The following is a 15,061-nucleotide window of genomic DNA, read 5'->3' as shown; positions in this document are numbered from 1 at the left end:
CAAGTCCTGACATTATCAGGCGTAACCTGATTTATGATGGGGCCCATGTGGCTCACTGGGACACAAGACCCCATTCTCCTCCATTGTCCCATGGGCAGTGTGCCTAATCTGGGTGTCATTACCACTGATGGTAATGAAAACACGAGGTTTACCTGTTTCTGTGGTTTATAACAGGTAACAGTCTTATTTTCATTGTTTCAACTGGTTCCCACAAGTCCGTGGAGTAGACAGCTGTAGGATTATAAGGAATTGGTTCAGCTTCTCTGGGCCTCCGTTACCCCCTCTCTATGGTGATCATAGGAACTCCTAAGATGCGAGGATTGAGTCATACAATACCCGCCAGGCCCTTAGCATTCTTAATAAAGGCTTCACATTGCTCATAGGGATTATTAGTCTCACTTTACAGGAGGAAGCCAAGTTTCGGAGGGACGGAGTTTACCACCAAGACACCAGGGTTTCAAACGGGGAAAACCCCTGGACAGAGATGCAAGTGCAACCAGGTTTCCCTGAGCTGGAGTGCCATCGTGAACAGTGTATGTGTCATTTGTACTTGAGAACAGAGGGACTCCTGACTCCTCCAAAGGAAAAAGAAAATGTTGAAGAGATGGTGTTGTTCAAAGAAGTTTAAAAAAAATGATACTTGGATTTTTTAATGAAGTCCTTCTTATTTTTTAATATCTGGGTCTAAATACCAGGAAGGATATCATATTCGGAGAGAATTGAAAAAAGCTCTCTGCGCCCTCTGCTGAAGGCTTTCCGAGGCCTGCACAGTGACTGGTTTGCACTCATATGGCCTCGTCTCATTCCAGTCACTTCTTCCCAAACAGGAGTTCCACTGGCAGACAAAGAAGGTGGGACCCTGGCTCCCTGGACCCCTGCTGTTCTTGGGGATGAAGGTCATTGCCCTTCTTGTTGTCCTTATCTCCTGCCATAAGTAGTAAGCCAGATAGGTGGTACCAGGATGCTGTCCTCGCTCTTCCATTGGGGTGGCCCCTTCTGAGGTGGCACTGGGTGAGGGAAGGCCACAAGTCACCGAAACAGGCTGCCACCAAAGTTCTGCTTCTGTTTCTGTTCTGGAGTGTGCTGACCCCAATGCTGAGATCTCAGAACTTCTAGGATGTTGCTGGCTTTGTACTCAGAAGAGGCGCCAGCTGTGGTTCGACCACTTCTGACCCTGGGAGGGTCTTCCTTTGGATGTTAGTTGCCTTTATTTAAAGTCTTGTGGCTTCTGCGCAAAATGGCAGGCACATATCTAGCTAGTTTAGGTGTGGTGCATTATTATCAGAAAGATATTCTAACGATGACTTAAGGAATAACTGGTCACTCTTAGTCATTGTGATCAGGGGAGCAGATTGCATTCCTCTGCAAAATGAAGAAAGTCCCCCTAGGAAAATGTTCTGAGTTTTGGAAAATTCGTAGATTTATTCTGGATTAGTTGAGTAGATATTTGTCCAAATTCATTTTTAAAAAAATGTCTATTTCAGCTGTATAACAGTAACTTTCGGGTCCCTAATCTTAAAAATGTCTAAACTACCCCTAGTGGTGGAATTGACAGCTTTCAAGGTCATGGTATAACAGGAAATTGTATGCAGGAGGGGTCCCTTCTGTTGCCCCACAGCATGTCCTGAAGAGCTGCAGCCCGAGAGGGGTCCCACCTCTCTCCAGGAACTGAAAATGACCCCCCCCCTGGCTCAGGTTGATGTAAAATAAGAAAAGTTCAAAGCTAAGAATGCCAGCCCCTCTGGATATCATCATGCATTACAATTTCACAGAAAAAACAAAATATGTATGAGTTAGGAAAGACAGTCTCAATCCATTTTTTAAAAAGGCAAATATAGGTGGACCAGAAACTTTTCCTCCTCCGAGAGTAGAAGCACCGACTCCTGCCTGCAGCAGGAGGGGGCTTCTGCCACAATAGTGAGGCTTCCAACAGGGCAACGAGGCAGGAAGGTGCCCGGAAAAATGCCCCCAAACTCTGCCTTTGATTTTCTTCTTCAAGTTCATGTTTTGTCTGTATTTTTATTGCAAAGTTAATACTGAGTACCTGCAGCAGCCCCTCTTTACCTTTCCTGGAACCTATTCCTTTCCTACACGAAGGTGTAACCACTCCTAAAACTTGGGTGTTCAATCATCTAGGTCCTTACCCCCCCCACACACACCTGGAAACACTGTAATAGAAAAATAATACCTGCTCATTGTAAAAAATAAAAACAAATTGCATAGCTGTATACAAAACAACTGTTTCCAGTTGGTTTCTCTATCCACCTCCTAAATCCCATTGCCTAGAGATATTGCTATTAAAGATAATATATCTTCAAAACACTTAATTTTATTACCCACCCTCCATTGGTGGGCACGTGGGTGGTTTCCATTGTTCTGATATCACAAACAATACCGCATAAACATCCTTGTATATATTTTTGTGCCTGCTTCTGGAAGCATTTTGTAGAAGTAAAAATCACTGAGTCCACGTGCATTTGCTACTTTAAAATATGGATCGAGGGTGTCTCTCCTGCCTCGAACATATTTGATTTCTCCTTTGAGGTTGTAAATGCCTGATGATATCCGGAGGGACTGGCATTTCTAGCTTTGAACTTTTTCTGTTAATGTTGCATCAGACCTGAGGGGGCTTCTGCCTCCAGTGGTGATTTTCTACATCTGAGGGGAAGGCAAGGAGCATTGTCCTAAATGTCATGGAAACTGGGTGCTCATCGTGGGTTAGCAAGAAACCCTGTGTGGCGGGGTAAACCTGGTCTTATTTCTTCCCCAGGAGAGAGGCCAATGATCCCAGCCAGGCCATCACTTTGCTTTAGGGACCTGGTGACAGCCCCCATTCAAAGCACCCTGGTGGGGGACGCCAAGGCTGCACCATACTCTTTGCCACTTTTCCTGTTCCTTGTTTCCTCATTGCCAGTAACAGTCCCCACCCTCAGCAGCTTCTGGCAGTTCCAGAGGATGGTCAGCCACATCACGGGAAGGAGAGCCTTCCTCTCCTACTATGGATAGGACTGCTACTGTGGGCTCAGAGAAAAAGGGATCCCTGTGGACGACCCAGACAGGTGTGTGCAGGGCTCCAAGGCCACCTGCCATTCGATTTGCACTGAAGCTGTAGCTTGAAGCCAGAGACAGGCAGGGGAGAACCTGGAGCCTTTCATGGCAAGTAGAGAAACCAACTCAGGCCAACGTAAGAAAAGACTGGAAGGGTCACAGGGTGGGACTTGAAGAGCCTGTGCCCGGGGCCAGCTTCTTGAACACGTGACCATGAAGTTGGCCAGGCCAGTCCTCCTAAGGGCCCAACGTGTATATGTGCTGCTGCCACCACCTTGCCGTTTTTGACAAGAGGTCTGCGTTCCCTTCCACACCAGGCCCTGCATGGCACATAGCTGGTCCTGTCCAGAGCACTAGAAGCTATTTTAAAGGAACTGTGTGCTCTTCCCCCAGCCCTTGGATTTTAGGATTATGGGCGTGGCTAGACTACCCTGCTGCCTCCCGGCCCTATTACATGTTCTAGGAGAGAATCCAAGTGGCCCAGTTTGGAAAAGTTGACCATCTGGGTGCGATCACATGGCCCCGACCTGGATTCCAAGGCCTGCTCCTAAGGATGGGGTGGGCGAGTGCGGCTTCCTAGAAGAGGTGACAGCTGGTGTCATCTGGGGAGGGTGTAGGGAGGAAACTGGGTAGTGTGCGTGTTGCTTCATTTGAAGAAATAAGAAGACAAAGTGTTCCTTGCCACGTTCAACCTAGCTGGACAGGTATGTCCCTACCACAGGGCCTGAAATATCACACCTGAGCTTGAGTCTCCCGCGCTTGGTGGTGGAACAGCGGACAGGCCAGGACAGGTGGTTTGCACGAGGACTAATTTAACCCTCCTAGTGATTGTAGGAGGTGGTGTCACCACCCCCATGTTACAGGTGAGGACAGGGGAGGGTCCCAGACCAAGAGCCGCTAAGCCTTGTGGTCCTAAGTGGCAAAACCAGGACTGGAATAGGGTTTGCCTCTGTCATAGCCTGTCCCCTTTCCTTGATGATGTGTGCCTCCCGGTCCAAGTTCAAAGGCAGATTCAGAACTGTGAGCCAAAGATGAAGGCCAAGAGCCCGCCTGCAGATGGGAAAGGGAAAGGGAATGGAAACGCCGTCCTTGGCATTCTGTCTTAGGATGTGAGCTTACTTACTGGCTGTCCCCGGGGGCTCCACATCCCTGACCCTCCTGGTGGAAGAAGCGGGCAGAGGCCAATCCCCTGCTGTTCCCTCCTGCCTCCCGTCCCCCAGCCCCCAGCCAGCTCTGAGCACTGAGAGCAGGACTGTGACTGTTCTTGTTGACAGTACTCTCCTTCACGACTATCCCAGTTCTTGGCACATAGAAGGTGCTCAGGAAAAATGGCTGGACGAATGGAAGAGTCTCAGGGACCCATTTGAGTTCTGGGTCTATCATTCCCAGCCACATGATTTTTTTATCATTTTAATTATTTGTTTTTATCTTACCTCCCCTTAGTATTTTTCCCTAATTTGAAATGTCACTATTACTCTTGAAGACACAGGTATTTTCAGCCCTCCCCCCCTTTCACGAGGTCTCTATTATGTATCCTTTGTCTTAGGGCTGTGATTAAACTTATTGTATCCACATGATCATGTGTATATTCAAATGATAAGGTTTATTGCTTCCTGCAGGGTAGGATATGTGCTAGGTCTCGGCTACTTAAGGGTAACCATTAGATGATTAGAATGTAAACTCCTGCTACCGCCCTGTTCTTAATTTGTTTTGTATTTCCAGGACAGCAGCTAACTTCACAAAGATTTGTAATCAACAAATTGTTGGGTCTTGCAAATATCATGAATATACTTTTTGTTCTCCCATCATTGCTTCAACATTCTTTTGTTGAACTAAACACTTAACCAACAACTATTAAGTATCAGATCTATTAATATGATATATAGCAATTCTCTTTCTCTCTCCCTCTCTCCTTAGACACACACACACACACACACACACACACTCGCACGCACGCACACACCCCACAGGCCAGCCACATAATTTTGAGAAATTTGCCTTTCTGAATCGCTTTTCCTCACCTACAAGATGGGGACAACGACTGTACTGCTCAGGGGACCGAGTCACCAAGGAAACAGCAGTAGGTACTAGGGGGGCTCAGTGGACGTTACTGGCTGTTTTTATTTATTTTTAATATTACAGTCGCCCAGCGGTAACCACGGGCTCTGCATCCTCAATTCCACCAACCTCACATGGAAACTATTTGAAAAACAACGTGTCTGTTCTGAACACATATAGGCTTTTTTCTTGTTATTCCCTGAACAACACAGTATAATGATTATTTTCATTGCATTAGGTATTATAGAGGACATGTGTAGGTTATAGGCAAATATTATGTCATTTTACATAAGGGACTTGAGCTTGAGGACTTCAGTATCCTCAGGGATGCAGAACCCTTCCTCCTTGGAACCGAGGGACAACTGTTTTAGTAGTATTCGCCACTCTGGCTCCCGGAGGGGAGACAGGTGAGTCCCTTGCTGTTCCACCTGAGGTCCTCCAGCCAATTCCCCAGGAACCCTTGCACAGATGCCATCCGTCATCTCCCTCTCATCTGGCCCCAGATGCTGTGTGACACATGACTGCTGCTACGAGAGGCTGAAGGAGTCTGGCTGCCAGCCTGTGTTGAACAGCTACCAGTCCCACATCATCAACAAGACGGTGGTCTGTGAGTAGCCTTCTCTGTAGGGAAATGCCTTAGAATCTGGTCTTTCCTTAACCACCACTTCCTTGCTGACCCAGTGGTCTTTTAGGAAATGAGATTTTTTTTTTTCCAGATGCTTTGAGATGGAAAGGGGCAAGACCAAGGACCAGAGCTCCTTGGAAAGGGCTTGTTTTATCTCTCATTGGTCTCTCTGCCCAAAGCTGTATTTCCAGCACCTGGCAAATAGTACATGCTCAATAAAAAGTTGTTGACTTGAGATTACATTGTCTTTGCAGCTTCCCTTGGCAACTGTTGCTGTTGCAAACATTCTTCCCTATTTCTGGCATGTGTCAACAAAGCAGCTCAACCGACTTTCAGTTGAGCAAATACTCGTTAAGGGCAACTGCATGCCAGGCATGCAGGTCGGTGCAATGGGGGACACAAAAGTAACTAGGAGGAATATGAGAAGGGAGTTCACAGGATATTGAGGCCACTGAAAGAGGTGGAAAAAGCCAGAGTGGGCAGGTACACTGAGAGTCCACCCACGGGGAACGACCTGGGGTCCCGAGGCGTGGAGCGGCTGGTGGGGTGTAGGTATGGGTAGGGCAAGTGTTGTCTAAAGAGTAAGTGGCTTTGGGCAGTAGCCTTCTGTGAGTCACACTCATTCCAGCCGGTGGTCTGGGTCCCCCATACAGAGTGGGGCTCCCTTCCTAGGGTGGAGGTGCGTGAACACCTTTCCTCCCTGGTGTGATTTTCCATCAGTGAGGGTTTCTGGAGCTCATCTGTCTCCGTGAGGTCAGGGAAAACCATCCCAAGGACACGCACCCCCCCCAATCCAGAGTGCTCAGTGTGCTGACCCGGGATTCTAACTCGGCTCGTACCCAGACCCAGGGTTGGGACTGTGAGGTCTTCTGGGCACCAGCTGTGAGGACGGACGTGGGGTAGACTGGAGGCTCCGACACTGGCTGGAGAAGATCAGCTTCAGCTCCTCCCGCTGCCCCCTGCGTGGCCCCTGCCCCCCCATGAGCTCTCCCCTGACCGGAAGCACCCCTTTCCCCAGGGGAGCCCAAGCAGGCTTCAAGCTGGAGCTCTCTGCCCAGGGTCATCCTCAGGCCTAAAGCCAAGCACCTCTTCCATGACGCCCCTAAGGCCACACTGGGAGAGGGGAAGGTGGGGGTGGTGCCCCAGGGCGTTGTTTGTTTCAACACAAGAATGACACCTTCTTGAGGCCAGGGGCTGTCTGCCCCATGAGGAGGGGCGGTGACTGTCAGAGAGGGAGGGATGCCTGGCAAGGTCCCCCCCCCCCCCACCATCCCCAACCTGGTTCCTGGTCGCGTTTTACAGGGCTCCCTCTCTTCATCTTGGTTAAGGTGTCAAGTGCCCCCTTACCGTGGTCAAAAAGGCCCCACTTTTGGAGAAGAATGCTCAAGGGCGCCCTCCTCTGATGCGCTCACAAAGTGCAAGGATGGGGAAGAAGGGAACAGGTGGTGTCAAGGGAGGGCAGTGGAATCAGGGGGTGGAGAGAGGCTTCCTCCCCTGGTCAGAGGCCCAGACCAAGCCTCCGCCCTGGCTGCTCACAGGGCAGAGGGCCGGTGGGGACACTCTGTACCTCAGGAGATGGGAGGATGCAGGAAAGTAACTGGGGGTGGGAGGAGGCTGGAGCCCCACCAGGTGGCACATATCCCTTGATTGGCCTGTGCCGGGTGGTGACGAGAGCTGACTGGCCAGCTGGTGGCCTGGGCTGTGCTTTCCTCACGTGCTGCCCTGAGCCTTGCCCCGGGCTCCCGCAGTCTGGAGCCCTCCCTGCCCAGGGGCCTAGCACAGGAGGGGCTGTGTGTCAGCACCGGGCATCAGCAACCCCCAGCAGTGAGCCGAGAGCCAGGCCACCTGGGCTCTTGCTGGATCTGTGGCTGCTGTGTGTTGGGACCCAGGCAACAATTATTCACCTGCCCAGTATGCACTGAGCACCCCTGGGTGCCTGTCCAGTGCCAGCACTGTGCCAGGGCCAGGCACAGAGCAAGGGCAGGCCAGGCTCCTCCTGTCCTGCGAGTCACATTCTTATGGAAACTCCAGGTGGCAAGATAGATGCTCTACATGCAGCACCTTGAACCCCAGAAATGGGCCTCTCAGGTGGGTACTATTCTCTCCACTATCAAAGAGGAGGCTGAGCTCAGAGAGGTTGAGTCACCACCACGGTCAGTCAGGGAAAGAAGAGTTGGGGTTCAGAGCCAGGTGGGCCTGCCTCCCACCACCCTGCCCTGTAGACGGTGACAGGCTCATGCTTGTTGGAAGGACTGTCACACAAATGTAGGCCTCGTGATCTGCAGCAAGCTAGTCAGAAGGTTCAGCCCTGGCCCAGGGAGGGCAACGAGGGCCTCTGTAATGGCTCAGATCTTCCCACTTCTGCTAAAAGGCGAAGGAGCCAGGCAGAGCTGGGTCCCACCCCCACGCGCCCCCTCCCAGCCTCCCCCCTCCCAGCTGGGCCTTCGTCTCCCTGTCTATACAGCGGAGCTCATCACCGGTGTCTCACAAAGTGGCTGGGAGCACTGAGGAGAGTGACCTGCTACAGCAGATGGCCTGCAGTGGCTACCCAGTTAGTGCCCTTCCTTTGGGACACGGCGATTTCCCGGTCTGTCCAGGTTTCCTCTTCCCCTCTACTTGGTGGAAAGCACTGGGCGGCCAAGGCTGTTCCGGCCACTCTCCTGGGGTAGGCCCCCCTCCCTACCCCTACCCCTCTGTTCAAAGAGCTGCCCTGCAAGGGTTAACCCCTCCCCAGCCTCCCTTGAGTTCTGAAATCCTGCACCCAAGCCTGGTCCCATGTTGCCTAGCAACCAGTGGCTGCTGGGGAGGGATGTGGTAGGTGAGCCCGGAAGGGAAGGCGCAAAACAACTTGGTCTGTCCACCTGAATGCCACCAGGAGATCAATGCAGAGACAGGCCTCTGACAGAGCCCAGGGGCTGGTTTGCTGAGAGGGGACAGCTGCCCTCCAGCAGCCTGGGGGGGTGGTTCTCCCTCCTCTGAGTGGGCTTACATAAGTACTTGGCATTTGCAAGGGACTTTAAGATCACCGGCAGTGACACCCCCCTCCACCCACGCATGCATGCATGTGTCGTGTGGGGAGGAGCCCAGCCTTGGAGACAGACGGTTGGTTCTAGCCACCTGTACTGCTGTCACCTCCGTCTCTGGGCCTCCGATGCCCCCTCCACCAGAGTGGGAAGGCGGAAGTGGCAGCTTCTGGGAGTTGAGTTTGCAAAGACCTTTGTCATCTGCGTGAGCCACAGATCTGGAACCAGATCCTGGCTCCTGGGCCCCGGCACAGGCTCCTTTGGCTGGTGCCCAGGCCACGTAAGGGCAGCCTGGAAGGCCATCAGCAAACGCTGCGGGGGCAGACCAGCCATCAGGGCGGAGAGCAAAAGAGAAAGATACCACCCCTGTCGGGAGGGAGCTTCCCTTCTAGGGGCAAGAGCCCACGACCTGGTCACCATGGAGACACATTCTGATAGGGACCAGGCTGTGAGCAGCTCAAACAAGGTGCCAAGCTAGGGCAAGGTGCAGGCCAGGGGCAGGGGGCCTACTTCAAGTGGCCAAGGGAGGCCTGCGAGGGAGGTCTGAGGCTCGTTGCCAGTGGCAGGAGTGGGAAGGAAGGGAGAGGAGGTTGGCGCTGCCCCAGGTGGGAGTTTTGTTCTGGAAAGATTCCTGTGGCTGATGTGCAGAAGAGGGGAGGGATGAGGAGCCAGGAGGAGACAGCTTCCGGAGCCCTGTGGAGGGGTGACCGGAGTTTGAACTGGGGTGGTGGCAGATGGCGGCTGTGCTTCGGAGGTGCAGTTGCCAGGACCTGCCCACAGGTTGGAGTTGGTCTGAAGGAGAGGGAGGCTAATGGAGGCTGGAGGCCTGAGGCCATGGGGTAGTGGCACCATCTACTGACCTGGCGAAATGGGGGAGGAGCGGACCATGGAGACACAGGGGGTTTGGTATGAACCCTGGAGTCTGAGACGTGCTGTGGTTTGGATATGGGTAAGTGTGTCCCCCAGGGGTTCTTGTGTTGGCAGCTTGGTCCCCAGAGTGGCCATGTTGAGAAATGGGGGACTTTAAGAGGTGGGGCCCGTAGGAGGTCACTAGGTGTCTGGGGGTTCTGGAAGAGACTAATGCAGTTCTCACGAGATGATGCTTAGTTCCCACAGAGGGTTGTTTATAAAAGCAAGATGGGCCCCTCCTGGGTCTGTCTGACTTCCGCCCTTGCTGTGTGATCTCCCCCTCTGGCCATGCTCCTGCCAGGATGCCATCCACCTGGAGGCAGCCAGACAAGACCCACAGAGCCACCACCTTGCTGTCTAGACTTTCAGCCTCCAAACCTATGTGCTAAATAACCCTCTTTCTTTGTAAATTACACAGTGTCAGGTGTTTTGTTATAGCTATGGAAAACGGACTAATAAAGGAACGTGTCAGACATCCAAGGGGTCGGCAATGAGACACTTGCATTGAAGTCTGGCGCTAAGGCAGAGGTCTGGGCTGGAGGTGGGAATCCAGAATATGTGAGGTGCTGAGACATTCTGATAGGGACCAGGCTACCAAGAGTGCCACTTGAACAGAGAATTGGGGGAAAATTTGAGTCCAGGCTGGGGGCACAGATAGGCCTGGTGAGGGTCTGGGTTAGCCACAGGCAGGAACATAGACCTGTGGCCTTCTCTCATTCATGGAGATGTACTTCATGGAAAGGGAAAGAACATTCTGAAGCCACCAGTCCTTTTCTTCATGCCTCAGTTTCTCCTATAGCACACTCCAAGATGCAGGATCTGATCTAGGTTTGCTTTTAGGAGGAGGCTCCCAGAGATGGCGTTTTTGGCCCAGGGCTGCCTCTTCTTCCCCGTGGTGACAGGCCCGGTCCTACCATGGCTGAGGGGTGGCAGTCCCCAGTGAAGGACCGTTGCAGAGATCCACAGAAGAGCCAGGGGCTGGGTGAGCTATGGGAGGTGGAGACGGAAGGAAGGATTTAGGAAGGACAGGAGGATGAGGGGGAGGGAGAGGGCAGTGGGGGAAGGGAGGGAGGAGGCCTGGGAGTTGAGATGCAGGAGAAGAGAGAGGGAGGAGAGGAGGGGACAGAGACGGAGACAAGCAGGAAGAGAGAAGGGGGGTGGCTGCCACTGCTGCTCTGGGAGGGACAGCAGAGGGGAGGCCGGGCCTGGGGAGGGGCCTGAGGGACCTTGACAGCTTGTGGCAGATGGGGAAGGGGGAGTGGGAGGGCAGAGGTGGCCTGGGCCTCAGGAGGAGTGGGAGTGGCGTGAACATCCCTGGCACCTTCCAGAGGGCGAGTGTGAGGGGCAGCTGGGCGTGGGGCGGTGACATCTGCCTTGAGAAACGGCGCCTGCAGACGGGTGCGGGAGGACAGCTCCTGCCGCCAGGTGGACGCTGCAGAGGAGGGCGGCGGACAGCCTGCAGCCACGCCGGTCCCCTGAGCAGCCACCGCTTCTTCCTGTCACGGCAGCAGTGGGCCTGGCAGAGTGCCCTGCCCAGGAGCGCAGCCGCAGCAGCCTCGCCACCAGCCACCACCGGGAAGGAGGCACTTCTGTTTGTCACCACTTTATAGACAGACACCGAGGCTGACTTCCCCGGTTACACGCCAAGGCGTTTGGTGACCTTCTTGGTCACTCCAACCCCACAGACAGTGGAACTCAGGGGGAGTTAGAATGGGGGGAAGCTGTGTCTTAGACAGACAGACAGACAGACAGACAGACACACACACACACAACTAGGACCCTGGACACCTAAGAAAAGGCCCCATCTAGTGGCTGCTCGACCCAAGGGCAGACGCTGGGTCCCCGAGGCCCACAGGCTCATTCACTTATTCAACAGCTGTTTGTGCCTCCGGCTGAGGTGCCAACATCTGTTCTAGATGTTGGAGACGCTGAGCCAGACGGGGGCCCAGCATCCCAGAACTCACGCTCCACAGAGGAGAGGCCCCAAGCAAGTCAACCAATCAGCCAGTGCAGATTGGGAAAAGGAGCAAATGACATAAACTGGGGGACATGGGAGAGTGGCTGGGATGGCCAGGGACAGCCTTTCTGAGGAGGTGGAATTTGATCAAGACCCAAAGTGTAGGATGGATCTTACCCTTTGAAGGTCTTGGAGAGAAGGGTTTCAGACCAAGAGGGTAGCATGTGCAAAGGTCCTGGGACGACAGGGTAAGATGTGTGAGTTAAAAGAGGCTGGAGTCCCTGGAGCAGAATGAGGCTGGGGGGGGTGAAGGTTCAATGAGGAAGGGGAGGCTGGGAGGGTGCAGTCAGGGCAAGTGAGCTCCACGGGCCACCAGGGCTGGGGTGTCTTCCCTGAATAAGAGGAAAGCATAGTGGGGCTTGAAGAAGAGTGAACATAATTCAGGGGACATTTCAAGACTGCTCCTGCTTATTTCCTTCCATTAAGGAGGAAGAGCTGGCGATGACTGGGACTTGGTCATCACTTGGGCCAGGATGGTGGAAAGAAGCAGGCAGAGCGTGAAATACTTTAAACGTGGAAATACTTTAAACAGGACTCGGGGCTGGGTGTGGACATGGACAGAGGACCAGGTTGACTCCTAGTTTTCTAGTTCCAGTCAGAGTTGGTGCCATGTATTGAGTGTGGAGGGAGGACAGGCTTGGCAGGTGGAAGGGGCACTGGTCTGCCCAGGGTGCCATTTTGAACGTCCCAGTTGGAGGTGCCAAGCCACCCAAGTGGCATGTCAAGCAGGCAGTCAGAAATGTGAGATGGGCTCTGGGAACATGAGTCCCTGCCCTCCCCCCGTGGCCCGTGGCTGCCCACGTACCTCAGGGCTGTTCCATGCAGCCCCCTCCCCACCCCTCGTTTCCGTCTAGGCCGCTCACTCCAGCACTGTGGGTGCCCGGATGTGGTGGGGAATGCTTGCAGATGAAGGGGAAGGACGCCTGGCTCCTTCCCTTCCTGGCCTCAGCCCTTGGCCCCTGCAGCTCCCTGCTCTCCCCAGCCTTAAAACCATGACCCTGTGTGTCTCTGCAGGTGGATGTTCCCTGGGTCCTGGTGACAGTTGCCTCTGCGGGCTGAAGGCCTGAGAGTGGTGACCAGCAACCTGCTACTGCTTCAGAAAGAGCCCGCCCACCTACGAGAAAACTTCAAGCCCTTCTCCAGCTGGCCCCAGCACGGCAGGCACCGGCTCCAGGGCTAGGAAGGCCACCAGCCCCTTGTCACTCGGCATCTGCTCTCCTGCCGTCCTTTAGGAAGCCATCTCTGATTATCCCCGACAAGCCACCCTTTGGCACTGCCACCTCGGTGCACCTTCTCCTCCAGCCCCTGAGGACTGGAGGTTAGAAGTGAGGCGAATTCCCTGACCTGAGGGTAGAGAGGGACCACCAAGGTCTCCTGAATAAGTGACCTATCCAGACAGTAGTCAGTGCTGGAAGGATAAAGCAAGGGGTGGAGCAGACAGGAGCTCCCAGCCCCCTCCCACAGGGATCCAGAAGCAGGGAGCCCTACACTCTCCCCCTGCCCAACCCCAAATCGAGATGCCAGGCAGACCTGGGAACCTGCCTACAACAGATCTACCTGGGAACCCTGGGGACAAAGCAGAAATATTGGGAAATGGGATTCTGGGAGCCACACCTGGTGTCTGGCTCTCATTTGCTCCAGGGCTGCCCCCTGGACACCCACAGGTAGGAGCAGCTTGATGCTGGTTTCGTGTCTTGGGTCACCAGGACATGTCAGCACCCCCTGCTGCCACGTGGATTCATAGCCAGGAAGATGCCAAGAAACGGGAAAGAGGGCATCAGAGGAATCCCAGATTTCCATCCACGTTTAGAAGGCTCTGGTCACTCCAGACTTAAATTCTAATAAACGTCCAAATGATCTCATCGGGGCGGATTCTGATGTTTAAGGCCCCAGGTGGAACCGTAGGTGGCAAAACCACCGTGATTGTCCTTGCCTCGGGATATCCTCATCTCTCACCTGCAGAGCTCAGCTCAAGAGCATGTGTTCCTAGCAAGAGGCCAGTCTCCCTTCCTGCCCTTGCATCTGAACCGCGTGTGATTTACTCAGAACGCAGAAGTCATGGAAGTGACAGGCCCTAGGTCTTGGAGGTCCAGGGCACTTTTACTCCCTAGGCCTGGGCTCACCTGCGGAGAGACAGCGCCCACCTGGATCAGGTACACGTGTGCGCGCTCGCCCCAGGTCAGCCAAGCTGACTCACCTCTGGCCACACACTCATGAGACAGCATCATAGGGACAAAAGCAACTCCCCAGCTGGTCACAGCATGCAGAGCTGCGAGCTGCTGAGAGGCTGCTCTTTCAAGGCAGGACGCTGAGGCGTGGCTCGTCATGTCTTTACTAAGTTGAGATTCCTGGGCCTCAGCACTGTGGCAGACACAGAGCCCACTGAAACATTGTGACATGGTCCCTGCCCCTTCCCTGGTAAGTGTGGGAGGAGGGGGTCAGACGTGTCATGAAGCACACAGGAGGAGCGGTGCTCATTTCAGTAGGTCACCCAACACACATTTATTGGGCATCTGCTATGTGCCAGCATGGTGCTGGGCAACAGAGGTGTAAAGAACACACATACACACATATACACATGCGCGCGCGCACACACACGTGCATGAACAAAATTGGGTGTAAAAGTCCTGGGGGAAATGCTGAGCCATGGTGGCTGAGTTCATGCAGGAGACAGCCAGTCAGGAACCAGGGCCCCTGGGCTGGCCTGGCTCAGCACCACGGTCTTGCAGTAGCCTGGCCTACTTCCTCGTTCCCCGCCTGCACCAGTACAGAAGGGGTCACCGCAGAAGGGAAACTGCAGCCAGGGAGCATCAGGAAGGGTCTGAGGGGTCTGTGAGAAAGGCAGGGTGGCCAGGCAGAGCCAGCAGCACCTGCCCTGGAAAGTCCCGACCACAGCGGAGACCAGCCCCAGACAGGGTGAAGGAAGAGGCTGGGCGGAAAAGCTGGGCTCAGCCTGAGATCCAGGCTGCTCCCAGGGGCCCCAGTGCCTGTCTGGTAGGAGAAAGGACGGGCCTGGTTGGGTGACAGCCTGTTTGGTGTAGAGCCTGGTTCTAAGAGGACAGAGGTGGGGCTGTAGAGGGCCGGCTCCATTCGCGGGGAAATCTGGCTGTCCTTGAGTCACTCATCTGTGTGAGGACAGGCTCCAGGCCTTGGGAAGGCCCAGTGGGGGCGGGCAGAGCCTCCCGGCCAGAGGCGCCCACAGCGGTCCCCTCCTCTGCCTACCTGCCTTTCTCTAACACAGCAGAAGCTCCTTCCCCATCTCGGCCCCTCTAGGCCCAAACCCTGGGTGTCCGAGTCTCCTTCTCAACTCCTACAACCAAGCTGTTGGACCACCTTCCCCTTTCATCCCGACTCCATATCCATAAAATACTAGGTCGAATG

The 15,061-nt window shown here is 54.0% G+C and overlaps 1 protein-coding gene across 4 annotated transcripts in view; it reads left to right on the top strand.

Moving 5' to 3' along the window:
- Window positions 1-13,880, top strand: part of LOC114094146 (group IIC secretory phospholipase A2) — a 67,494-nt gene extending 53,614 nt beyond the window's left edge. For all 4 annotated transcript variants that reach the window (XR_011708771.1, XR_011708770.1, XR_011708772.1 and 1 more), the window contains 2 exons: window positions 5,610-5,713; window positions 12,695-13,880. Coding sequence is in view for 1 of the 4 variants with exons in the window: in XM_071617419.1 (XP_071473520.1) it covers window positions 5,610-5,713; window positions 12,695-12,747 (157 nt within the window). In the remaining 3 variants the exon portion in view is untranslated. The remainder of the gene's footprint in view (window positions 1-5,609; window positions 5,714-12,694) is intronic.
- The last annotated feature ends 1,181 nt before the right edge of the window (window positions 13,881-15,061 follow it).

Source organism: Marmota flaviventris, chromosome 10, assembly GCF_047511675.1.
Source record: "Marmota flaviventris isolate mMarFla1 chromosome 10, mMarFla1.hap1, whole genome shotgun sequence".
Classification (NCBI taxonomy): domain Eukaryota; kingdom Metazoa; phylum Chordata; class Mammalia; order Rodentia; family Sciuridae; genus Marmota; species Marmota flaviventris.
The sequence above is the reverse complement of the archived record's forward strand: the minus strand, read 5'-3'. Positions and strand labels throughout refer to the sequence as shown.